This window comes from Canis lupus, chromosome 36 (genome assembly GCF_003254725.2).
Source record: "Canis lupus dingo isolate Sandy chromosome 36, ASM325472v2, whole genome shotgun sequence".
Lineage (NCBI taxonomy): Eukaryota > Metazoa > Chordata > Mammalia > Carnivora > Canidae > Canis > Canis lupus.
The window spans coordinates 29,231,808-29,257,133 of record NC_064278.1 but is presented as its reverse complement, the minus strand read 5'-3'; the positions used below and the strand labels follow the sequence as shown (position 1 = coordinate 29,257,133).

Genomic DNA, 25,326 nt, shown 5'->3' with positions numbered 1-25,326 from the left:
TCTGCTTCTGTCACTGCTTAGGAGTGTAGGCCCTGAGTCAGACTACCTAAGCCTAGAGTCTTGTTCTGCCATTTGCTAGCTGTATTACTCCGAATAAACCACTTCCTATATTTAAGCCTTATCTTCCCCATCAAAAAAAAAGTAGGGGAGACAAAAAAATGCCTCTCTGGGGCACCCAGGTGGCTCAGCAGGTTAAGCGTCTGCCTTCTGCCCAGGTCACAGTCCCAGGGTGCTGGGCTCCCTGCTCCCTCTGTCACTCCCCCTGCTTGTGCTCATGCTCTCTCTCTCTGTCAAATAAATAAATATGTTTTTTAAAAAAATACCTTTCTGATAAGGATATGATGACATTAGAGATATAAAATTCTTAGGCTAATATTTGTAGTATGTAGTAAGTACTGCATCCGTGTAAGCTGTCAAATTATTATCTTTGCTTCTTTGTCTCCGCCAAGTCACTCAGGCTCATCGTGGCTGCAGCCCAGCCTCTATAAGCACCACCCCCTGGTCCTTCTCCCCAGGTGGTTCCTCATCTTATTTGAGAACGCAACACAAACAATATAGCTGATACTGGGTCGACTGCCCTCCGTGGTTTAAAGAACTGTTGCCCGTAGCCAGGATTTTGCGACTCGGAGGGTAGCACCGTCCAGGAGTTGTGAACACGCCAGCTTCACACAGAGGACCTGTCCTGGACCCCGTGGCCCCAACCTATAAATTACATACTCTCGGTAAGTTACTGTTCACAGGTACAGTCATTTGTCTGCTGCTGTTCCCAACACAGTGGTGGCACATACAGGCCTAGACCAAAGGGGACTGACTTCTACTTGAGGACTTTTTCTTGTATCTTATGTGTCAAAATAGCTGTTTTGTGCTAAGTAGTTTATTGTACCTCTCTGATCACTGGTTTTCTCAACTGTAGGATATCATCTACATAGAACAACGTTTCTCAGACTCTATCCCCATGCATCTGTGGCAGACAGCCGCTCACCCTTCTAGGGACTGTGCCATAAATTGGATGGACAATAGAGAATGAGGAAATCCTAGAACTCCTTCTGTTAGTTTACCCTTTTTGCTCCAACTCAAAAAACATATATATCAGTGAGTAAATCAGGACACTTGGAACAGCATAAACAGATGATCTCTAAAACCTCTTCAGTTCCAAAATTTACAACTCTAAGAAATCTCGAGACAATTCAAAGTAGATCCTTTAGATAATATAAAGTAATGTAAATTTGCTATATTTCTCCAGAATTCTGTAGACAAAGATTTGGGTAAGTATTCTCAAGAAAGAGTATTCCATATGCGTTGGGAAAAAAAGGAAAATGTTTATACCTGAGACTGGTTGAAGAGCTAATAAAGCCACAAAATCATTTCTTATCTACTAACTTTGCAGAATTATTTTATGAAATATTGATGAAGGCATATGGAGTTTATTATTCAGTTCCAAACATAGCCTACTTTCTTATTCTTAGCACTAATTCAATAAATAATTCAATGAAATATCTTATATAAAAAGAATAATTCATTTTAACATCTTTCGAGTGTATTGGGGGGGCATAGTTAAATATAGTACTTCTATCAGTCAGAAACTTTGGCCATCTTTGCTAAAGTGTTTGACATAAAATAGTCTTAAATCTAACATTATCTTCTAACCTTATTGGGACAAAAATAGTTTATTAACAAAAATATTTATGAGTTTTATATTATCTTATTCCAATATTTCGCAGGGCTGATTGCCCTCTGGGGCTATTCCCAGCGGGCACATCCCTTCATTAATGGCAGAGAGAACAATTCTTTCAGGACAGGATTTCCTGGTAAGTGACTGTAAAATTATAAAGATGTTAGTTTGGAATAACTTTGATCTAAATACTTAATAGTAAGTAATAATAGCATGTATTTGACAGACCCCAGATTAAAATGTGGGGCCTACCTACAGAAATAATTTTCATTTGTTTTCTATTTTGTTTTAAAGACATTAATTTGTGTTCCTTTAGTTCTTCAAAATAAATATGTTCTATTTTTTAAGATTAATGTAATATAATAAAGTGGACCAGTTGAGCAACCATTATGAGTCTACAGTAATGGATAGCATGGCCAATACATTCCTATCAAGGATCATTAGATTTTCTGGTTAATTCTCTCTTCTTTTCTAGAGATTGATCTGAACAAATCATGCTTAAATTTTACTCTAGGGATGCCTGGGTGGCTCAGTGGTTGAGCATCTGCCTTCAGCCCAGGTCGTGACCCCGGGGTCCTAGGATCAAGTCCCACATCGAGCTCCTTCACAGGGAGCCTGCTTCTCCCTCTGCTTGTGTCTCTGCCTCTCTGTGTCTCTCATGAAAAAAAAATTTACTCCAGAAAAAAATTGCAGTATCATAATCAGTGAACAATATAGTTTTCCCAGTTTTGCAACCAGTCCAGAAAATACTGGAGCAAGCCTACTAAGTGGATTCCAAGGCAAATCATAATGGTGTAGCATCATCATTGTTTAAGTGAACTGATGGGTTGGGGTTTTCCAGGAAAATGTTTAGGTGCCAACCCATTTGATGTACAACAGGGAATTACTATAGAAAGGAGTAGTGGAAATTTTTCTGACCATAATAATCAGAATCACAGAATTCTAAAACTGAGTTCCAATTCCAACCCAAACTGGTTTCTAGACTGGATGACACTTTCTTAACAGGGAATGTCATTGACTACAAATGACATGATAAAATGGTATAAATAACAAGCACATTCAGCCGTCATGCCGACTAAGAAATCTGAAGATGGGCAGTTTAAAGGTTTGTTGACAAGCTAAAAATGACAGGGTCCTGGAATCCTGTCTCTACAGGCCTTTCGGCCTTTCCTTCAGGCTTGCAATATGGGTTCTGTAGTTCCAGATATCATGGAATCTGGAAGGGGTAGGAAGCACACAGTGGAACCTAGAATATAATGAATTTGTGATCCTCCCTCTTTTTTGTTATCACAGTGTGGATTAAATCTTTCCTAAACGTTCTCCAACAGATTTCCCCTTTCTTCTCAATTGTCTACAGAGTGTCATCTTTTTTTTTTTTTTTTTTTTTACAGAGTGTCATCTGACCATCACTGGGCGTGCAGGGTTACGGGAAAGGTACCACTTGGCTAAGGAAAATGTGAATGCCAGACCACAAATGGTTGGTCCAGAGCACTTTGAGTCTGCACAAATTAGTGATCCCATTAGCATTAAAAGGAGGCTAATCTCAGAGGGAAAAAAAAAAAAAAGGAATAAACTGATACATGCAATGACATGGATAGATCTTAAAAGCCTTATGCTAAGTGAAAGCATTATGCCAGATTCAAAAGACCACATACTATAGGCTTGATTTTATGACATCCCAAAAAAGACAAAACTATAGGGACAGAAATCAGATCAGTGGTCTCCAAAAGTGGGAAAAGGGATTGCCCACAAAGAAACATGAAAGAGATTTTTCAGATAATGGAAATCTTTTCTATCTTGATTGTGGTGTTAAACTACTATATAAATTTGTCAAAATTTATTGAACTGTACACATAAAAAAGTCACTTTTTATTAAGTATAAATCATATTTGAATAAGCAAAAAAAAAAAAAAAAAAAGATTTTGCTTACAAAGGCCAAAGCCAGTATATATGACAACTCCACCACTATTTCTCCCTGAGACCTTGAGCATATTCTGAAACTCCTTATAAAGGTCTAGAATTACATCAATTCACTTTAAAATTGTACCCCAAAGTAGCCTAGACCTGGAAAGCCATTTCAGTAGAGACTAGTTAATTAAAAAAAAAAAAAAAAAAAAAAAAAACTCCAGGTGTGCCAGAAAGTTCCTGGAATAATCTTAGCATTTGTTTTGGCCAAAATCTGTTTCCCATGGTCAGCAACAACATGTGGAGCTGGACTTTGCCAGAAAATATTCCTCTGGCTGCTTTCTCTTTGCACAGCATTCAGAACGTTGTGTGCCTTTAGAGAAGGGCTAGTTAACATAAAAATGCGATCAATTACACATAACAGCAGTTATATTTCAGCATAAAAACTTTTAGAAAATGTTCATCTTACAAAATCCCTTTATTTTTTAAAGATTTTATTTGAGAGAGAGAGAGAGAGAATGAGCAAGAGAGGGGCAGAGGCAGAGGAGAAGCAGCCTCCCTGCTGAGCAGGAAGCCCAATGTTGGGCTCCCTCCCAGGACCCGGGATCGAGACCTGAGCAGACGGTAGATGCTTAACCCACTGAGCCACCCAGGTGTCCCCCCCCCCAATTTTTTTACATGGGAATATCTTACATAGAAAAAATTGGGACGTCTGGGTGGCTCAGGGCTTGGGTGCCTGCCTCTGGCTCAGGTCATGATCCCAGGGTCCTGGGATCGAGTCCCCCATCGGGCTCCCTGCGGGGAGCCTGCTTCTCCCTCTGCCTGTGTCTCTCATGAATAAAGAAATAAAATCTTAAAAAGAAAAACATTATTTTATCCTCTTTATACCTCTTCAATGATATCAATAATTTACTTAAGAAAGTAAAATATAAAACATTAAATATTTTCTTTTTTTAAGATTTATTTATTTATTTGGGGAGAGGGGCAGAGAGAGAGGGAGAGAGGAAGAGAGAGTCTGAAGCAGACTCCATGCTGGCCGCAGAGCCCGATGCAGGGCTCCATCTCACCACCCTGAGATCATGATCTGTGCGGAAACCAAGAGTTGGCTGCTTCACTGACTGCAGCACCCCGGTGCCCCCCTAATGTTTTCTCACAGTGGTTAAGCCTGTTCCCTAATGCTGTTAAAAGAGACACTTTAGCTTCCCATTTTTGGCTTAGATGATACTTCTGAATTAACAACTGAAATTATATTGGATTAAAAAAAAAAGAAATTATATTGGATAAAATTCTAAACATATTTCTATTTTTTTTTCTAAACATATTTCTAAATGCATATTAGCCATTAGTCTAATGCTTAAATGAAACGGTGTTGGCACAATGAGAATTGAACAGAACAGTCACTAAAACTAGGTAACAGGGACTAAAAAGCTTATAAATGACTTTCCTACATCATTATCCCCTTTGGCCTTGTTCACATGGTTCTTTACAGTCACTAACTAAATATACTAAATAAACATACATAACAAATATGAATAAAATCTGAGAAATTTGATCTTTTTCTATGATTTAAAAAATCCAGATATTTAAAACCACATAGACTAAGCATTCAAACATTTGAATATCCCTTCTTCACGTTACCTAAATGTTTTGACTTTTTAGAGCAGGAAAATTAGGAGGAAGAAATAATGGGACTAAAATGAACCAAGCAGAAATTTTTCCTTTGGGTAGATTTTGAGAAACAGCTGATAGGCATTTGAATGAATATTTGTACTTTTCAAAACAGTGGACAATCTCCAATATCCATTCTAAAATTTGAATAGTGATTTCCTACTACCTTGCCTCCAATCTTCCAATGTGGTTAATCTTGAGAGGTCATTCGGAGATCAAGAGTCCTCTGTTTGTGTAGCTGTAAAATGTACAGCAACTCCCACCAAATTTCCCAAGCTTGCTTCGGTGGGATGCATGTTTCCTAGTTGCAGAATCGAACATAATACCCTTATAAACACAGCAGTTCTGCTGAGTAACCAAACTTAACCTCTCAAAACAAAGCATTTCTATTAAAATAACTTGTTTGGCACATCATTAGGGTTGTACTATTATTAGTTCCAGGCAAACAGATGTCTTCCTGGATGAAATCCAAGCCAGGCATCTTTTCCTTCTTTCTTTCTTTTTTTTTTTTTATTTTTTATTTTTTTTTTGGCAAGTTGGTGATATGCTAAATTATACTTTTTCTAGCTCAATAAGCTTTTAGCATTAGGAAGAGCTACAATCTTGCAATTCCATTTGACTTGAATTTTTAATCTATTTTATAGTGCATATTATAGCAATTTGATTCCTTACAAAAGCAAGATAGTCAATTCCATGTTTTCTAAAAATGTAGATATACTGGTCAATGACATAAAAACATCCAAGACCAAAATACTTGTAATGTTAAGAGTATCAACAATATCCATTCTTTTACAAAAGAAAAATATGTGTTAATATTATTACTGAAATATCCATAGTAAAAAAAATAAATAAATAAAAATAAAAAATAAAAAAAAAGAAAATATCCATAGTAATGTTAAATATCAAAGCATCCTTCAATAGCACCACCATCTGAAAGGGACTTTAAAATGTACTAAACACTTATACCAGAATTCTTTCTTTTACTATAAAAAATGAAAATTCCCTTTTTTCTTTTCCCATTTAAGTACATGTTTTAGCAATGTTTGCATAGTAAAAGTAATTTAAAAATTTAAGAACCATTGCAGAGACAACTACTTTTCCCATTATACATTTTCACCTTCTTCCTTATGGTAATAGAGTGCCCGGAACACCTTGTTACCCAGGTAGATCCCATAATTACCAGCTTCCCCTAACACCACAAATGGTCCTATGCCTGTGTTCTGGCCAAGGGGACATGATCAGAAGTGATGAGTGGTGCTTCTGGATCATTTCTTTAAATAGAAGTTGCAAATAAATAAATAAATAAATAAATAGAAGTTGCTCTCTCTTTTCTTTTCTTCTTCAATATCCCCTTGCCCCCTTCCTGGGGACTGCTACCAATGAGCTAGCGTTGGCAGTTGGGAATAAGAATCAACAAAATAGAAGGAACCTCAAATTCTGACTGACCTTAAAAGCCACCATATATTTAATTATTTATTATAGCTGTTTAGCCTATTTGGTGCATCAGTTTTTATGATGTGGTTGGTTAATCAGCACAATATAAAATGCAAAAAGATTTCAGATGTCACATCATCGTGTCTGGTGACATTCTGGGGGGGATTTTCCATCCGCATGGTTCAGGAAAGGAACACCTCTTCACCGATCTTTTCTACAGAGACACAAAAACTCAAGATCTGATCACGCAGAGTACGGCACTGTGCTAACCATCGAGAAGGCTTCATGACTGGATACGTGGCCTGTGTCAGGCCCATAAAATCCTCCCCAGCTTTTTTTGTTCAAACTATCAGCAGAAAGATCCATCTTCTCCTTCAGAGTTTAAAAGCACTAAGTACTAAGCAAGTTTGGATTATTGATGTGCTCTTGGCCACCCAAGTGGGAAAATCTGCTTAGAAATAAATGCAACAGTAAGAAAACAAAGCCAAGAGCAGAAGAAAGAGGGGGAATCTTGATGATATTATTTAAGTTCCTGCATCCGGCTGTGCTAAAGCCACATGCCTTCTGGGCCTCCCACTTTTCTGGGCCAATAAATTCCCACTGATCATTAAAACTAATTAAAGTTGGATTTTTATAATTTGCAGTTAAATAACTCTAGTCATAGCTGTTAATTGTAGTCATTTTAATTGACAGAAAATATCAAGACTTTTAATCTAAAAGTAGTTCTTAACTTCAAACTCATCCCCACGTTCCCAAGCACATCAGTTGGAGGTTGTTGCTAGTCTTCTTATTTTACATGATCATTCTGGCTTATTAAAAGCTAAATCTCTGACATTTTCAAACCGGTGACACCAGGTCTAATTTGCGGTTCTAGCCTGTTCTCTGTGCTGTCATCCAGACATATAAATACTCTTTAACACATATTGCCATAAACCAATAACGATGATATATATAAAATATAACTTAATAATGCTATCATTTGAATCATATTTTTTTGGTAACTTGCAGCCCCTCTATCCCTCATTTTAGGTAATGAAAGAGATAGGAGATTTATTTGGAAGAGAATTTTCAAACGGAATTATATAAAACATAAATATGTAACCGGAACCTATTTTTGCTCTCATCTATATGGAGTGAACAAATAATATATAAGTTCAAATCGGCTTTACTGCAAACTGGCAGCACCAATTAGCTCCACTAAGTCGAGGCTCAGGTCTTGGTTTCCTCCAATCACTGACAGCTCATTCAACAGAAAGTATGTGAGCTCCCTATGCCAGGCAGTTCTCCAGGCCTCAGAACACTGCATGGAAGAAAAGTCAAGTTCTTATCTCTGAAGTGGTGAACTGAGTTCTCCTACCTGAGTGAATCTCCTTAGCCCTCCTGACGGGAGGGTTCTGTCCAGGATTCATCCAGTCACAGTCAACGTGGGTTGGAATGTCTTTCTAAATCATGAATCCTGAGGAAGAACTAGCGCTCAAGCGGGCAGCACATATATCAAAATAATGGGAACAACGCTGAGGAAGAACCAGAGTTACAGACAGTTGGCCTCATTGGACTACTCGGATCACCTGAGGTCTCTGCTAGGGTCCACTTAAAACCTTCAAGCGTAGGGACGTTAACCCCATTATGTCATATTTATCCAGTCCAGCATAACATTCACACCCTTTGCTGACCTCTTCTTTCCTCTGATACTACCCAACGCTCCAATGCTCTTGTCTTTCTGAATGCTTTCCTTTATGCACTCCGGAATTCGCCTTTCTTGTTTTGTTTTGTTTTGTTTTTAATCAGTTTACGTAACAACAAATATTATTTGTGGTAGAAGGCATTAATGAGCATGGATCTAAATCTTTGTTGTTGTTTCACCGAGCAAAATTGTTGCACAACTGTAAAATGGGACAGAAGGGAATGGGAAGTTTCGGTATTAGCAATATAAATCGACTATTTGTCCTCTTTTCAAGTTCGTGCCCAAAAATTACATGGGGATCTATTATCAAAAAGTATATTTCAATGATCTGTTAGCTGCTTCAATTGTTTTGAAAGCAAAGAATTAGAAATGCCTTATCTTTCAAATGAATTTGTTTTTGAGCCATTAAAGACGTTCACTTTCTTATCATCGATACAACTTTTCCTTTAGTTTGGTGTCCCAGGGACTTTCACACCATGAGGGGAGGAACACCAGATTGGATGTGAGATATGATTTTGTTTTCTAAAATGAGAGAGGTATGGTTACAAAAGGAAAGTGGGGGAGGAAAAACAAGCATGGAGTTTTAACTGAAGGTCTCAGGCCAGTTAATATTAGGAAACAGTAAGTATGGGAGTTGAGTAGGTGGACATTGAATCTCTTAAAATTCTAAGCCTGTGAACTTTGCAAAGTCTTTGTGGACTTCAAGAGTGTATATATTAGTTTGAAGATTGTTGATCCACTGCCCCATAAAGTCCCACCCTTAAGTCGGATGACTTTAGCAAATACTGAGTGACATATTCTCTTCTTTATTTTTTAATATCAATAGTGCATCAAAATATAGTCCACAGTCTATATCCATTAACTTTACTTTCTTACCTCCTATTTATTTCTCAATCATACAATAAGTATAAATAGTAATTCATCCACATAACTCCACTGAACTAGCCCATGTAAGAGTCAGACAATTTCCTAATTTATAAATCCATCTGCTTCTTTTACTGCTCAAATGGCATGATTTATTTGAAATATTTGACCTTGGTGACCACTCCATTTTCTTGAAATTCACTACTCTCTGAGCCTGCTGCTTTATTCCTGCTTTTCCAGTCTGTTTTCCAAGACCCTGTTATATCGTTGGTCCTAAAATATTATTCAGCAATGCTTCTGTTCTTTCTCTCCTCGTTGAACAACTCCACCTGGATGGTCTAGGCCACCCCTCTGACCCCTCCTACATCATAACTTCTGTATCCCCAGCTCAATGTTTTCCACCACATGCATGCGTTTTACAGCCAGTGCTTGTCAGACAGCTTCGCTCTGCTATCTGCTACACTGTCTCGAAATGGTAAAACCTGAACTCATTGTCTTTCCAGCCAAACTTGTACTTCTTCCTGGAGTCTCAAATTTTAATGAACGTCACCACTAAGCCTTCTACAGGTATAGGAAACCCAGAGTCCTTCTCGGTTCTTCACACTTCACTTCCATGAGTGAACAAGTCTTATTGACCAAATCTCTTACACACATATCTTCTCAATTCACATCTGTTCATTGACCCTTTTAACAAATATTTACTATACACGTATTATGTTCCAGGTACTATTCTAATCATAATGAGCAGAATGTAGAGCCAGACCTATTCCTTGTATTTTTAGATATGTGTGTGTGCATATACACATACATATGTATATATGTGTACATATCCTCCACTTTAGATTTGTAACATAAAATTTCTTCATACTAAATTTCTAAAAGATTATTTGCCAAAAAACAAATCATAAAACAGATCAATGAAATCAGGAGCTGATTCTTTGAAAAAATTAATGAAATTGATAAACCCCTAGCCAGACTTATCAAAGAGAAAGGACCCAAATAAATAAAATCACAAATGAGAGGGGAGAAATCACAACCAACACCAGAGATATAAAAAAATTATAAGAGAATATTATGAAAAATCATATATCAACAAATTATACAATCTAGAAGAAATGGACAAATTCCTAGAAATGTAAAAACCATCAAACCAAAATAGGAAGAAATAGAAAATTTAAGTAGATTGATAACCAGCAAAGAAATTGAATCAGTTATCATAAGTCTCCCAACAAACAAAAGTCCAGGACCACATAATTTCATAGAAGAATTCTACCAAACATTTAAAGAGTAAATACCTATTCTTCTCAAACTATTCCAAAAAATAGAAATGGAGGAGAAACTTCCAAATTCATTCTGTGAGGCCAACATCACTGTAACTAACACCAAAGCCAAAGATTCCACTAAAAAAGAGAATCACAGGCCAATATCCGTGATGAACATGGATACAAAAATTTTCAAATACCAGCAAATCAAACCCAATAGTACATTAAAAGAATCATTCAACATGATCAAGTGAGATTTATTTCTAGGCTGCAAGGGTGGTTAAATATTTGCCAATCAATCAAAGTGATACACCACACTAATAAAAGACTGGACAAGAACCATATGATCCTTTTAATAGATGCATAAAAAGCATTTGATGAAGTACAACATCCATTCAGGATAAAAGCCCTCAACAAAGAAGGGTTGGAGGGAACATACCTCAACATAATAACCACCATACATTAAAAAATACCCACAGTTAATATCATCCTCAATGGGGAAAAACAGAACTTTTCTTCTATGGTCAGGAATAAGATAGGAATGTTCACTCTCACCACTGTTACTTAACATGGAACTGGAAGTCCTTAGCCTCAGCAATCAGACAACAAAAAAGAAATAAAAGGCATCCAAACTGGTGAGGAAGAAGTCAAACTTTCACTATTTGCAGGTGACGTGATTCTCTATAAAGAAAATTCGAGGGATCCCTGGGTGGCGCAGCGGTTTAGCGCCTGCCTTTGGCCCAGGGCGCGATCCTGGAGACCCGGGATCAAGTCCCACGTCGGGCTCCCGGTGCATGGAGCCTGTTTCTCCCTCTGCCTATGTCTCTGCCTCTCTCTCTCTCTGTGTTACTATCATAAATAAATAAAAAATAAATAAAATCTTTAAAAAAAAAAATCCGAAAGAATCAGAGAAAGTCAATCATCATATGGTTTCACTTATGGAATATAAGAAATAGTGAAAGGGATTATAAGGGGAAGGAGGGGAACTGAGTGGGGAAAATGAGAGAGGGAGACAGACCATGAGAGTCTCCTAACTCCGGGAAAACCCTAGAGACTCCACTAAAAAGTTGCTAGAACTGATACAGGAATTCAGTAAAGTCACAAGATACAAAATCGATATACAGAAACCTGTTGCATTTCTGTACACCAAAAATGAAGCAGGCGAAAAATCAAGGAATCAATCCCATTTACGACTGCACTAAAACCATAAAATACCTAGGAATAAACCTAACCAAAGAGGTAAAAGTTCTGTACTCTGAAAGCTATAAAACATGAAAGAAATTGAGGATGACACTAGGAAATGGAAAGATATTCCGTGCCCATTAATTAGAAGAACAAATATTGTTAAAATCTCTATATCATCCAAAACAATCTACACATTTAGGGCAATCCCTATCAAAATACCATTAGCATTTTTCGCAGAGCTAGAACAAACAGTCCTAAAATTTGTATAGAACCACAAAAGACCTTGAATACCCAAAACAACCTTGGAAGAAAAAAGCAAAGCTAGACACATTGCAATTCGAGACTTCAAGCTGTATTACAAAAGGATCAAGACAGTGTGGTACTGACCCAAAAACAGACACATAGATCAATGGAACAGAATAGAGAACCCAGAAACGGACCCGCAATTATATGGGCAATTAATTGTCAACAAAGCAGGAAAGAATATCCGATGGAAAAAGAGTGTTTTCAACAAATAATACTGGGAAAACTGGAGAGCAACATGCCAAAGAGTGAAACCAGCCCGCCTTCTTACACCACACACAAAATAAATTCAAAATGGATGAAAGACCTAAGTGTGAGACAGGAAACCATCCAAATCCTAGAGGACAACCCAGGCAGTAACCTCTTTAACGTCAGTGTAGCAACTTCTCACTAGACATGTCTCCTGAGGCAAGGGGAGCAAGAGCAACAATAAACTACTGGGACTTCATCAAGATAAACACTTCTGCAGGGGAAAGAAACAGTCAACAGAACTAAAAGGCAACCTATGGAATGAGGGAAGATATTTGCAAATGAAATATCTGATAAAGGAATAGTATCCAAAATATAAAAAGAACTTATAAAACTCCATAACCATAAAACACATAACCCAGTTAAAAAAAAAGGGGGGCCAAAGATGTGAATAGACATTTTTCCAAAGAAGAATCCGGATGGTGAACAGACACATGAAAAAATGGTCAATGTCACTCATCACCAGGGAAATGCAAATCAGAACCACAGTGAGATATCCCCTCGCACCTGTCGGAATGGCTATAATTACCAACACCGGAAATAGCAGATGGTGTGGAGGATGTGGAGAAAAGAGAACTGTCCTACACTGGTTGGGGAAGGCAAACTGACGCAGCCATTCCAGAAAATAGTATGGAGTTTCCTCAAAAAGTTAAAAATAGAGCCACCCTCCAATCCAGCAATTGCCTTACTGAGTGTTTACTGATTTGAAGGGATTCAGTCGCCACGATGTTTGTAGCAGCATTATCAGCAATAGTCAAATTATAGAAAGAGCCCAAATGTCCATCAACAGACGAATGGATAAAGGAGACGTGATATAGATGCATAAATATATACACACACACACATATATATATGCTTTATATATATAGTAAATATATATATATTTATATTTTATTATATATATAATAAAATATATATTTTATTTTTATAAAAAATAATTTATTTTTATAAAATATAATTATATATATTTTTTTTTTCTCAGCCATAAAAAGAAAATGAAATCTTGCCATTTGCCACCATGCGGATGGAGCCAGGGTGTATTATGCAAGTGAAATAAGTCAGTCAGAGAAAGACAAATACCACATGATTTCACTCACATGTGGAATTTAAGAAACAAAACAGATGAATATGGAGGGAACAAAAGAGAGGCGAACTGAGGAACAGACTCTTACGGAGGAAGAACAAAGTGATGGTTACTGGAGGGGAGGTGGGGGGGGGCTAGATGGGTGACGGGGACCGAGGCGGGCACTGTGGGAGCACCGGGTGCTGTAGGTAAGTGAGGAGTCCCTAAATCTACCCCTAAAGCCACCATATCGCTATGTGGTAACCAACTGGAATTTAGGTAAACACTAGGGGGAAAAAAAAAAAAAAACTATTTTTGCCAAAAAACGTTAACAACTTTATTAAGCAAAAAGATAAAATTTGGGCATCCTAAGGAAAACAGGAGTCATATTCACGAATGTTCACCTTTCTGGCCTGTGAAGCCCTCACCCGCCGCACGTTTTCACTGTTTAGTAGAAGGTGAAGCTGATGTCCTCATGAGCCAAGGTCGCGCCCACACAAGGCCAAAGCCTCTGATGCTGCGCTGGGCCGTCAGAGAGGGAGAAATAAGTTAAAAGAATCTAATTTATGAATTACCCAACGCGTTGTCTTAACAAGAAAGCTGAGGCGTCCACACGGCCTGAGCTGGGCCGTCATTGCTCCTATTTTCCTCCAAGGCCAGTTCATGACCCAGATACCTGGAGGGGGAGGCCCTATACTCTGGGTCTTCCTGTGGGCCCAGCATCCTCATGACTCGGTGGAGAGGAAGGCCAGAGACTGAGACCCCAGATCAGGGAGGAAACAGCCCCACTGCTGAGGCTCCCCCTGATGGTTTTCTCCTTCTGTCCCCTCCAGAGCTCGGGGACTCCGGCAGCTGCTGACCGTGAGCAGGTCCTACAGGGAGCCTTTGGGGGGACAGCGGCTGCGTAAGGCCCCGGAGCTCCCAGGATGGAACCTGGGGGGCCCGGCCTCCTCCTGGGGGAGGTCAGAGGGCGCAGGGCCAGCGGGACCCAACCTGCCAACACCACCCAGTCCACGGGGCCGGCCTGACACCTAGTGGAGGGACCTGCGACCCGGGCTGCCGGGCTCCCCGGAGGCTCCGCGACCCTGCAGGCTCCGAGGCCCCGAGAAGCCGCAGCCCGGGGTGGGGGCCCCGAGCAGGGGGGTCTCCCGAGAGCCTCCGAGGCCCTTAGGGACACTTGCGCGAACTGTGAAAGTGAAATTGCTCAGACCTAAGCCCCGGAGTTTGTTCTGATTTGGCTCCAAGGTTTTTGGTTTGTTTTTTTTGTTTTACGTACCAAACACGTTTTAGACTTTTATTTGCGTATCTCGAGACTGTGTGTTCCTGTAATAGAAATCATACGAAGGAAGCCACGGCCCCGACTGCCTGCCTGGTGCAGCCGCCCCGGGAGGGGTGCGGGGGGGCAGCTGGGTGTCGTCATCCCTCCTAGGACCCGGGGGGGGGGGGGGGGAAGCTGGATGTCGTCATCCCTCCTAGGACCTGGGGGGGGGGCAGTTGGGTGTCGTCATCCCTCCTAGGACCTGGGGGGTGGGGGGAAGAAGCTGGATGTCGTCATCCCTCCTAGGACCTGGGGGGGGGGGAACAGCTGGATGTCGTCATCCCTCCTAGGACCCGGGAGGGGGGGGCAGCTGGGTGTCGTCATCCCGCCCAGGCCCGGGGGGGGGGGCGGAGGGCGATGGGGTCCTTGGGGCCGCTGGAATAAGGGAAAGGCCAGAGGGTGGGAAACCCCAGGGGCAGGTCCGAGGGCGTCAGTACCTGGACGGGTCCCACTTGGCCGCAGGTGCCCCAGCTCCCCCCCCACGCAGTCGTGGCCCCCGGGGTCTCTAAGGCCTGGCTGGAAGGGTTTGCCGGTGCGCTTCCCGGGTTTAGTGACCGTCCGGCTTGCAGACACCTGCCCAGTCGTGGTCACCAGGAGCGCCCGCAGCAGAGGGAGCAGAGGGCCCGAGGGGTGGGCGGCTCAGCTGCTGGCAGCCTGCACCTGTCTTAGGAAACAGGTGCCTGGGGCGGGAGGGGGGGGGGCCTGGTGGGGGAGCCTCCGCCTTTGGCCCAGGGCGTGACCCCGGGGTTCCAGGACCGAGTCCCACGTCGAGGTCCCTGCATGGAGCCTGCTTCTCCTTCTGCCTGGGTCTCTACCTCTCTCTGTGTCTCTCTCTCTCCCTGTCTCTCTTTCTCTGTGTCTCATGAATAAATAAGTAAATCTTAAAAAAAAAAAGAGAGAGAGACAAATGCCCAACGGCCACCAAAAGAGACTCACTGAAGCCAATTCAAGCAAGAAGATTTAGTGTAGTGACTCTTAAAAGAGAAACTGAGGCAGGTGACCTGAACCCGGCAGCACCAAGCCGGGGAGCTGGGGGCCTCTACTCCGGGCGCCAGGAGGACAGGCGCTCCGAGGGCACAGAAGCAAGGACTGTGAGTGGCTATAGCTGGGCCAACCCTATTGGGCAAAGCCTTGTTGGCTCCGATGGGCTCCTCGGAGGCCTCCTTTTCTCCGAGCTGAGGGCACGGCCTCCGCCTGAGGTTCTGGTTGGTGTCTGGCCTTGTTGTCCAACTACTGTGACCTGAGTGGGCGGGGAGTGACAAGAACCTGGAAGAAGGGCCCCTAATGGGGGTGGCCCTCTGCGATGCTGGGGCTGGAGAGTAGGAGACTCGCCGTAGCTCTGAAGACTTGGCAGCAGGATTGCCCCGGGCCCTCCCCTCGTTCCCTGCCATCGGTGTGACCGTGCAGCACCCTGCAGATCTGCTTATTACTATCCTCTCCAGAAACTTCCCTCTGAGTATAAGCTCAGTTTCTAAAAAGGGGAAGAAGCCTGGACCACCTTCATGAGCCAGGCCAGTGTCCGCTCTGCCCAACAGCTGTAAATAAGGGTGCGGTGACCTACGCTCCCTCCATTCACTGGACACGCCGGCAGGAGAGTCACTGCGGGGTAGACACGGATGTGCAGTAAAGCCCTCGCTTCTTCTTTTTGCCTTACTTCTGCTAATACTGCCTAGAGATACCCAGAACTGCACGGTGGAGTTCTAGACCTAGTGGAGGAAACAACTTTGGAGACCAAAAGATGGGATAGTATCCACGGGACTATTCGCTCCAGGGCATCATCCCACATTGGGATTTTCCACATGGCTTAGGTCGAAGCACCATGGGGTTTTTTTTTTGCTGACTATGAACACATGCACACACACAACATTTTCATTCATTTTGTTTAGAAATGTAATATTTTTCTATCTTTTAATATTCTTATGGCTTTACTCTGAGAATGTCAGGTGTTGTCATTTGTTACAAAGGTAATTTCCAATAATATATTCATATTATAGATGAGATGAATTCAGTTCCTACTATGCAGTAAAGAATGGTGCCAAGATGACATCAGAAAAATTACCATCTGGAGGGTAAAGAGAAGAAACAGGCTGAATGTATTTTCCAAGTCAATAATGAAACAATTAAGACAAAACAACATACTTTTAAAATATTATTTTTTTTCATTTACATGGACCCTGTGAAATATTTAGCCTGGTGATATTACAGCCCACGAGGTCCACAAGAAATATTCTCCAATGAGTAAGATATTTATATTTACACATCAAATATTCAAAAGTTTTGTGTATGTTTACAGAACTCTCAAAATACTTTCATGTTGATTTTCTTTTAGTACGACAACTAAGGTAGTATTCCCATTCTCCTATTTATAGGAAAGATTCGTGAGCGCTACTGAAAATTGTATAAAAGATCTCATATTAGACATAGGTTCCATCAGCAAGTGAATAGTGAGAGGCAACTAGTTCAAATAAGCTTTAAAACAACATTAGTCTGCGTAATTACGGACTCTAAGAAAGGCAAAATGTCCCTCAGAGGATATTTAGGATAATCTTTCATTTCTGCAAGCCAACCTGCAGCGCTCGTCGAATATGCCAATTCAGCATGCCTTCAAGCGTCTTCTGTGATGAGAATCTTCCAACATCACCAAAGAGGCTTTCATTCTTGGACAGTGGAACTCGCCCAAATGTTCCTTCTTAATTGAGCCAGTGCGCCTAATGCATCAAGCCCCCTTGGATGGTGGAGATCAAAGTGATACCTTTTCACACGCGTGCCTTTTAGAAGTATTCCTTCTTAGTGCTCCAAGACCCTCTCCTAAGATGTGGTGCCTGCAGGCTTCCAGATGCAGCTAGTAACTGAAACTAAAGCAGCTAGCGCTTTTGACCCCCTTACAGCATAAAGATTAAGTAAATGCAAAACGGTGCAAGAAAATCTGGAACACGGGTCTGCACTATTTGCAGAGAACTATACTAGAGGAGCCGGGGGGGACGTACCTCGTAGACTATACTGCTGACCAAGGACCTGGTCGATGGCTCTAACTCTGACTGCACGAGCTGCAGCAACAGCAGGGAGAACAAAACGACCTCAAAAACAGCTGCGTCGGAAGACCAGAAACAAGGAAAGCGCACCAGATACGGTATGAGTGGCATTGCCGTAGAGTTTCTTCCTTTAACATCAAGGTTCTTTGACGCCACGGGGAACAGACTTAGAAAGGAGCGTGGACCACACTGGCCTACAGTGATAACAGGAGGATTCTAACAAATCCAAGCAGATACCGAGGCAAAACAAGATGACTCCATTTGTTCCCTGCTTGAGGCAAATACTAAGACTCTAAGAAATTACCACCTTTACTCATCAAGGATGAATAAAAAGAAGAGGGCAACTTAGAAAAGATTCTGTAAGAACAGTAAAAAAAAAAAAAAAAAGGCACACTTTTCAAGAGGTGGACAAAGGACACGCTTTTAAGAAAGACACTTAAACCTGGAGAGAGAAATGGACATCCACATCCATGAGGCCCAAAAGACCTCAAATAGTTTGAATCAGATAGGGTTAACCTGAGGCACATTATAATTAAATTTTGACAGTTTTGACAAGTCAAAGAAAGAATTTTAAGAGCAGTAAGAGAAAAGATAGAAGTTGTATACAAGAAAAACTCCCATAAAACTAGTGGATTTCTCAACAGAAAGTTTTCAGACCAGGAGAGAATGGGATGACATATTCAAAATACTGGAAGAAAATAGCTGTCAACCAAGATTTCCAAACCTGGTAAAGCTGTCCTTCAGAAGCAGGGATAAAGATTTGCTCGAACAAACAAAAACTGAGGGAATTCATTACCACCAGACTGCCTTATGGAAAATACTAAAGAGGGTTCTTCCTTACAGGAATGCTGAAGACAGTTCTTTGAGTGGAAGTAAAAGAATTCTAATTGACATCATAAAAACTCAAAAAAGTAGCATAAATCTCACCAATCATAGTAAATATACAGTCATAGCAATATGGTACCATATTGCATATTACCATAGCAATATGGCAGTAGTGATGCATAATTCATTTACAATTCTATTTTAAAAAGAAAACAAACCATAACTACAATAATCTGTTATTAGTTACACAATAAAAACATGTCGATTGTAATAGCAAAAACCTAAAATCTGTGGGGGAGGAGAGGTAAAACTATAGTTTACAGATTCTATTGAAGTTAAATTGCTACAGTTTAAAAATAAGGTGCTATAAGTTGAGATATGCTCTGTAAGCCTTATCAACCACAAGGAAAAAATTCTGTAGTAATTATACAAAAGAACACGATAAAGAAGTCACAGTATGCTAATACCAAAAGACATCAAAACACACCAAAAAAGACAGCAGAAACATGGAAAAAAAGATCTACCAAACAAACAGAAAACGATTAACAAAATGGTAATAGTAAATTCCTACCTATCAATAATTAAAGACAAACTAATTAAATTCTCTAGTTAGAGGATAATAGAATGGCTGAATGGATAAAAAGAAAATACAAGGGCAGCCCCGGTGGCTCAGCGGTTTAGCGCTGCTTTCACCTGGGGTGTGATCCTGGAGACCTGGGATCGAGTCCCACGTCGGGCTCCCTGTGTGGAGCCTGCTTCTCTCTCTCTGTCTCTCATGAATAAATAAATAAAATCTTTAAAAAAAAAAAAAAAAGAAAATACAACAAGATACTGCCTTTACGAAACTCACTTTAGGTGTGGGTGGCTCAGTCAGTTAGGCATCTGACTCGATCTCAGCTCAGGTCTTGATGTCAGGGTCATGAGTTCAAGCCCAGCATTTATTAAAAAAAAATATATATATATATGTATATATATATATATATATATACTCACTTTAGCCTTAAAGACATATAGACTGAAAGTGAAGGATGGAAAAAGACACTTCAGAAAAATGGTAATTTTTTTAAAAAGCAATGGAAGCTAGGTTTATAGCAGATAAAATAGACTTCAATCTAAAAATGGTAAAAAAAACAAAACCAAAACCAAGTCACTATATAATGATAAATGGGTAAATATATCAAAAAGATAAAACAGTTCAAAATATGCACCCAACATCAGAGCACCTAGAAATATAAATAAAAAATTAACAGAGCTAGGGATGCCTGGGTGGCTCAGTAGTTGAGCTTCTGCCTTCAGCTCAGGGCGTGACCCCGGGGCCCTGGAATCGAGTCCCACATCGGGCTCCCTGCAGGGAGCCTGCTTCTCCCTCTGCCTGTGTCTCTGCCTCTCTCTGTGTCTCTCTTGAATAAATAATAAAATCTTTTTTAAAAAATTAACAGAACTAAAAGGAGAAATAAATAATAATACAATATAGGTGAGGATTTTGTATCCCATGCTCAACAATAGATAGTTCATCCAGAGAATCAATAAGGAAATAGTGGATTTGAACAACACCATAGACCAAATGGCCCTAACCAACATATACAGAGCACTCTACCCCAAAATGGCATAAAACATATTCTTCTCAAGAGCACATGGAAGATTTTCTAGCATGTTAGGTCTGTTTTCTAGGATATTTCTAGGCTATGTTAGGCCACAAAACAAGTCTCGGAAAATTCAAGAAGATTGAAATCATACCAAGTGTCTTCTCTGAACACAATGGCATGAAACTAGAAATCAATAAGAAGAGGACAACTGGAAAATTCATGAACTCATGGAAATTAAATAATACTCTCCTGAACAACCAATGGATCAAAAAATAAAGAAGAAATTTAAAAGTTTCTTGAAACAAATAAAAATGAAAACACATACTAGGACTTATGGGATGTAGCAAAAGCAGTTCTAAGAGGGAAGCTCAAGGCAACAAATGACTATATTAAGAAGCAAGAAAGATTCTAAATAAACAACCTAACTTTTTGTCTTAATGAACTAGGAAAAGGAAAACGACATGAGTCCAAAGTTATCAGGAGAAAGGAAATAATAGAGAAAAAAATAAGTGAAATAGAGAACAGAAGAATAGAAAAGATTACCCAAACCAAGAGTTGGTTTTTTGAAAAGATAAACAAAATTGACAAACCGTTAGCTAGACTAAACAAGGCAAAAAGACAAAGGACCCAAGTGCCAAATCAACAAAATTGTAAATGAAAAAGGGGACATTGCAATTGATACCACAGAAATTCAAAGGATCCCAAGAGGCCAACAAATCATACAACCCAGAATAAATGGAGAAGTTCTTAGAAACACAATTTACCAAGACTGACTCAGGAAGAAATAGAAAATCTGGGTAGAATTGGTACTATCACTACAGAAAATCCTCAGTCAGTATGGAGAATCCTCGAAAAATTAAAAGTAGAACTACCATGTGATTCAGCAATTCCACTTCTGGGAATACATCCAAAGGTGACAAAAGCACTAAATTGAAAAATGCACTTTTGTGTTAATAGCATTATTTATAATAGCCAAGACATGGAAACAACCTGAGTATTCACTGATGGATGAATGAAAGAGGTTGAAGGATACAGATACAATGGACTATTATTCAGCCACAAACTGACAAAAAACACAAAGAAATCCTCCCATTTGTGACAATATGAATGGATGGACCTGGAAGGCATTACGCTAAGTGAAAAAGTCAGACAAAAAGAAAAATACTGTATGATCTCACTTGTATGGGGAATCTTAAAAAATAAATATATATCAGACCTCAGACCTGTGGTTAACAGAAATGGGGAGGTAGGTGGATAGGAAATTGGAGGACGGTGCTCAAAAGGTACAAACTTCCAGCTGTCAGTCAGTACTAGGGATATGACGTACAACATGATGATGACAGCAAACACTGCTATATGATACATAGGACAGCTGTTGAGAGAGTAAACCCTAAGAACTCTCATCACAAAGAGAAAACATTTTTTCCCTTTTTTCTTTTTTTTTCTTTTCCTTTTACTGTGTCTATATAAGAAGATGGATGTTAGCTGAATTATTATTGTGGTTATTATTTCAGAGTGGACATAAATCATCATGGCATATGCCTTAAACTTATACAGTCAGGTATGTCAGTTATGCCTCAGTGAAACTTGGAAAAGTAGAGCTCTGCCAGAAAGAAAAAGAAAAAAGTTGAGGGGGAAAAAATGATGATGGGCAGCCCGGGTGGCTCAGCAGTTTAGCGCCTGCCTTCAGGCCAGGACGTGATCCTGGAGTCCCAGGATCGAGTCCCACATCAGGCTCCCTGCGTGGAGCCTGCTTCTCCCTCTGCCTGTGTCTCTGCCTCTCTCTCTATCTGCATCTCTCATGAATAAATAAATAAATAAATGATGAAAGAGTAAATAATAGATAAGAATGACCAAAATCAAGCAAATAAAACCAGATACAAAATATAGATGATTGGTATTCTTTAAGAAGAATCTGAAGCAATGGAACAGAAACAGTAATGTCACGTACTAAGACACTGGGTTGATCAAGTGCCAAAAATATTAATGAAAAACTCACGAAATGATCCTGGTTGAAGTCTTAACTATAAAGATTTGTTGTTAATGTCAGCAACACATAGAGAATAAAAAATTAGATTCAGGATTATGCCTTCGATATCACAGATCACCTGCAAGATATATAGCAATATTTTTAGAGTTAAAGGAGAAAGATTTTTATCCAAGTATTTTATAGCCAGCCAAACTGTCATTCACCTGTGAAAACAATTGTAAGATAATTGACGTTATTCAAGACTACATTTCATTCACATTGTCTTCCTGCAAAAAGTATTCAAGAAATTATTCAAACCAACCAAAGAATGAATCAACTACATAAAGAAAACAGAGAAGCTATGTCATAAAAGGACAGGTGTTGATTAATAGGAACCATTTAAGCATAAAATTAAACAACAAAAAAAAAAACATAAAATTAAAATGACCCTGACTTTTCTGATACGTGTCCTCTAGTTCCTCTCTCATTCATTAATCACTCATGGGCCATATGCCGAGTCCTACTTAGTTTGATATAAATGCAAACAAAAAATCGATGCTTACCTAATTTTTGCCTCTTTGTATCTATATTTTTTTATTATTCTGCAAACAGCGTTTCTCATTCTCTTTAGTATTCTGAAATTTATTAACTACATATCCAAGCATGGCAATAATTGCAATTAATTTCATCCTGTAACATCCGATAAGCTCTTTCTGCTTGAGGTACATATCCCTTTGTAGTGGGAACTTTTTTGTTGACGATAATTTTTAAAAACAAGAAGCTCTTTCCGATTCTCTGCTCCTTTTAGCTGGCCATCTATTTTGACCTCCCTCTCTTAGCCATTTTTCACCCGTCCAGTTTTTGTTTTTAACCATCTTTCCATAGTTCCCAGGTTTTTCTTTCTTTTGGCCTCTAGATTGTAACACATTATTACTAGCTTCTGCCCAGACCTGAAAAGCAAACGCAGAGCTCTTGAGACCATGAAGCCCAGTTAAAAATTCCAGATATGAAGTTCTTTGGTTTTCTGCAACCACAGTGGAGGCACTGAGGTCTGGTCCCTAGCTTCTTGGGTGACTCAGAGGTATTTCCACTGAAAAAAAAAAATCTCATGGTATGAATGAGCAATTTTCCTGAGTTCCTCACCTTAGTACATGGTCAAAGCCTGGTTTCTGTGGTCTTACTGAACATTCTGCAAACCTCCTTATGTCCTGTAGTACATGACTTTATACTTGGAACCAGCCAGAGTGATTCTCTTGTCCAACCCTGTGCTAGCAGATAACAAGGGGTAAAACTTTCACGTTCATATTTTTACTTATTCCCCCGAGACGGTCAGTCAGCACTCTCCATTCATATTTGTTCCTCTAACAGTTTCTGTAAATTTGTCAATGGCCGCATATGCACCTGCTAGTGGCCCTGTATATTCCTTTTCTATTGATATTTTAAAAATTCCCACAAACAGTGACTTAAGACAACACTCATTATGAGGGCACAGTTCCGTAGGTCAGAGGTCAAGGCGGGCCCAGCCGCGCTCTCTGGTCCGGGTATTGTGAGACCCAAGTCCAGAAGTCAGCAGGACCTACTCTTAGCCGGAAGCTCCAAGGAAGAATCAGATTTCAACCTGACTCGTGTCGCTGGCAACATCCGGTTCCCTGCTACAGGTGTACCCCATTACCTTTCTGGTGTCAGCCAGAGGCCACTTTGCTCCTCCTGAGGCCCCCAGCCTCCCTTCCAGGTGGCCTCCTGCACCCTCAGTGCCAGCAAGGAAACTGGGTGCTTCGCTCCGGGCCTGGCCCCCTGCCCGAGCCAGAGACGCTGCTGTGATCTTACAGGAGTCGTGTGTGTAGCTCAGGACGCCCCGACTGACCTCAGCAGCAGAGCCCTGGGCCCGCCCTTGGGTTTGCTTCTGTCGCATGGACACTGCTGAGTCTCCGCGGCCCCAGCCAGACGCCGGGGTGCGGCCTGCGGCCCTGGGCCGTGGACACACACCCCTCTCCGCAGAAGCAGCCCCCTGACCCGTGTGTCCTCAACTGGCCCCTCTATGTGCGCCTCCGGGAACACTGGGCCAAAGGCCGGGGCTCCCAGGAAGCTGCACCGCCCTGACGCCCTTCCCGAAGCAAACATCCGGAGCCACCCGCCTTCCCTGGGTGCCCTCGGTCCTCCCAAACCCGCCTCAGCGTTTCAGTCCGTGCCTGCACCTGCTGCCACCCTCACCCGGCCCAGTGCACCCTGTTGTGAGCAGCGCGACTTCCTGCACCGACCTCTGTGCACCGGCTTCCTGCACCCCACGGCCTTGTCTCCCACAGTCCAGCGACCCGGCATTCCAGGCCCCACTTTTTCTCTCTTAACCTAGGTACTTAAGATTGATTGATAAAATGTATTGGTTCTGGTCTTTATGGTGTATGTCTTTCTGGTGACATACAGCTAAACTGTCTTGCCGAAGGGACAACAACTTAATTCATGAAACTCCAGGCTTAGCAACGACTCCTTTCCCGGTCTCACCGCCTCCCTCGTCTCTGGGGCAATATGCTTCCCACTATGACTTGGAAGGGAGCACAACAAGCTGAAGGGAGAAATTTAATTCCCTGATTTACTATTTGCAAATATTACTCATGTCACACAGTCTCAAGAGATGAAGCAAACATATGGGACAGTCACCTGGCTATGAAAACGTTTGAAAGTCTCAACTGACAGACATAAAAACAAACGTCTTACATCTAGACCGAAGTTCTGTCTAACAATCTGTGCTTTCTCTTTTTAACCTCCATGAACGCATGAATATTCCGACTTTTATCACCCCCCAAAACGGAATTTGTGAGCTTTCCTCTAGCTTCCATAAAGCCTCGTGCGCCTTGAACATGTGGCCTTCCCGGAAATGACGCCTCGCACTTACAGGGGAGCAAGCTGCATCTAATGACAGTGAGTGAGCGTTAACAGGCCTAACAATTATTTGCTATTGTTCACTTCTTAAAGTTCTCTTCAAGGTTAATTCTTTAACTATATACGCTCCATATGTATGGAATGTATAGGGGAATATATATTGTCCATATATGGAGAGAGAGGGAATGACAGTTGAGTGAATGCTTTGCTCTGAAGCCCAACTCGTTCTATAGAAAGTGGAGACTGTCACTCATTTATCTGGATTTTTTAAAAATTGTAAGTGTGGATGATCTAAGTGAATTCAGTTTATGATTTCTGTGGGTCTGAATATGAGGTTACCGCGGATGTAGGGTATTTTGCCGCAACACCCGGAGCTCACCGTGGCCGGGTCGCGGCCCTAGTCTGCTCGGCGGCCGTCGTGGACGCGGGA

At 40.8% G+C, this 25,326-nt stretch overlaps 1 protein-coding gene and 1 long non-coding RNA gene across 2 annotated transcripts in view; one reads left to right on the top strand and one right to left on the bottom strand.

Annotated features, from left to right (window-relative positions):
• Window positions 1–16,515: 16,515 nt before the first annotated feature.
• Window positions 16,516–25,234, bottom strand: LOC112668241 (uncharacterized). The gene is made up of 3 exons (XR_003141604.3): window positions 23,163–25,234; window positions 22,050–22,158; window positions 16,516–16,669 (listed from the first exon to the last, which is right to left on the bottom strand). It is a non-coding gene; the product is annotated as an uncharacterized LOC112668241 (long non-coding RNA).
• ZSWIM2 (zinc finger SWIM-type containing 2) overlaps window positions 23,573–25,326 on the top strand; it is a 34,335-nt gene continuing 32,581 nt past the window's right edge. Inside the window, exon 1 of the mRNA XM_049106306.1 lies at window positions 23,573–24,935. Within this exon, the coding sequence (XP_048962263.1) occupies window positions 24,930–24,935 (6 nt within the window). The 5' untranslated portion in view covers window positions 23,573–24,929. The remainder of the gene's footprint in view (window positions 24,936–25,326) is intronic.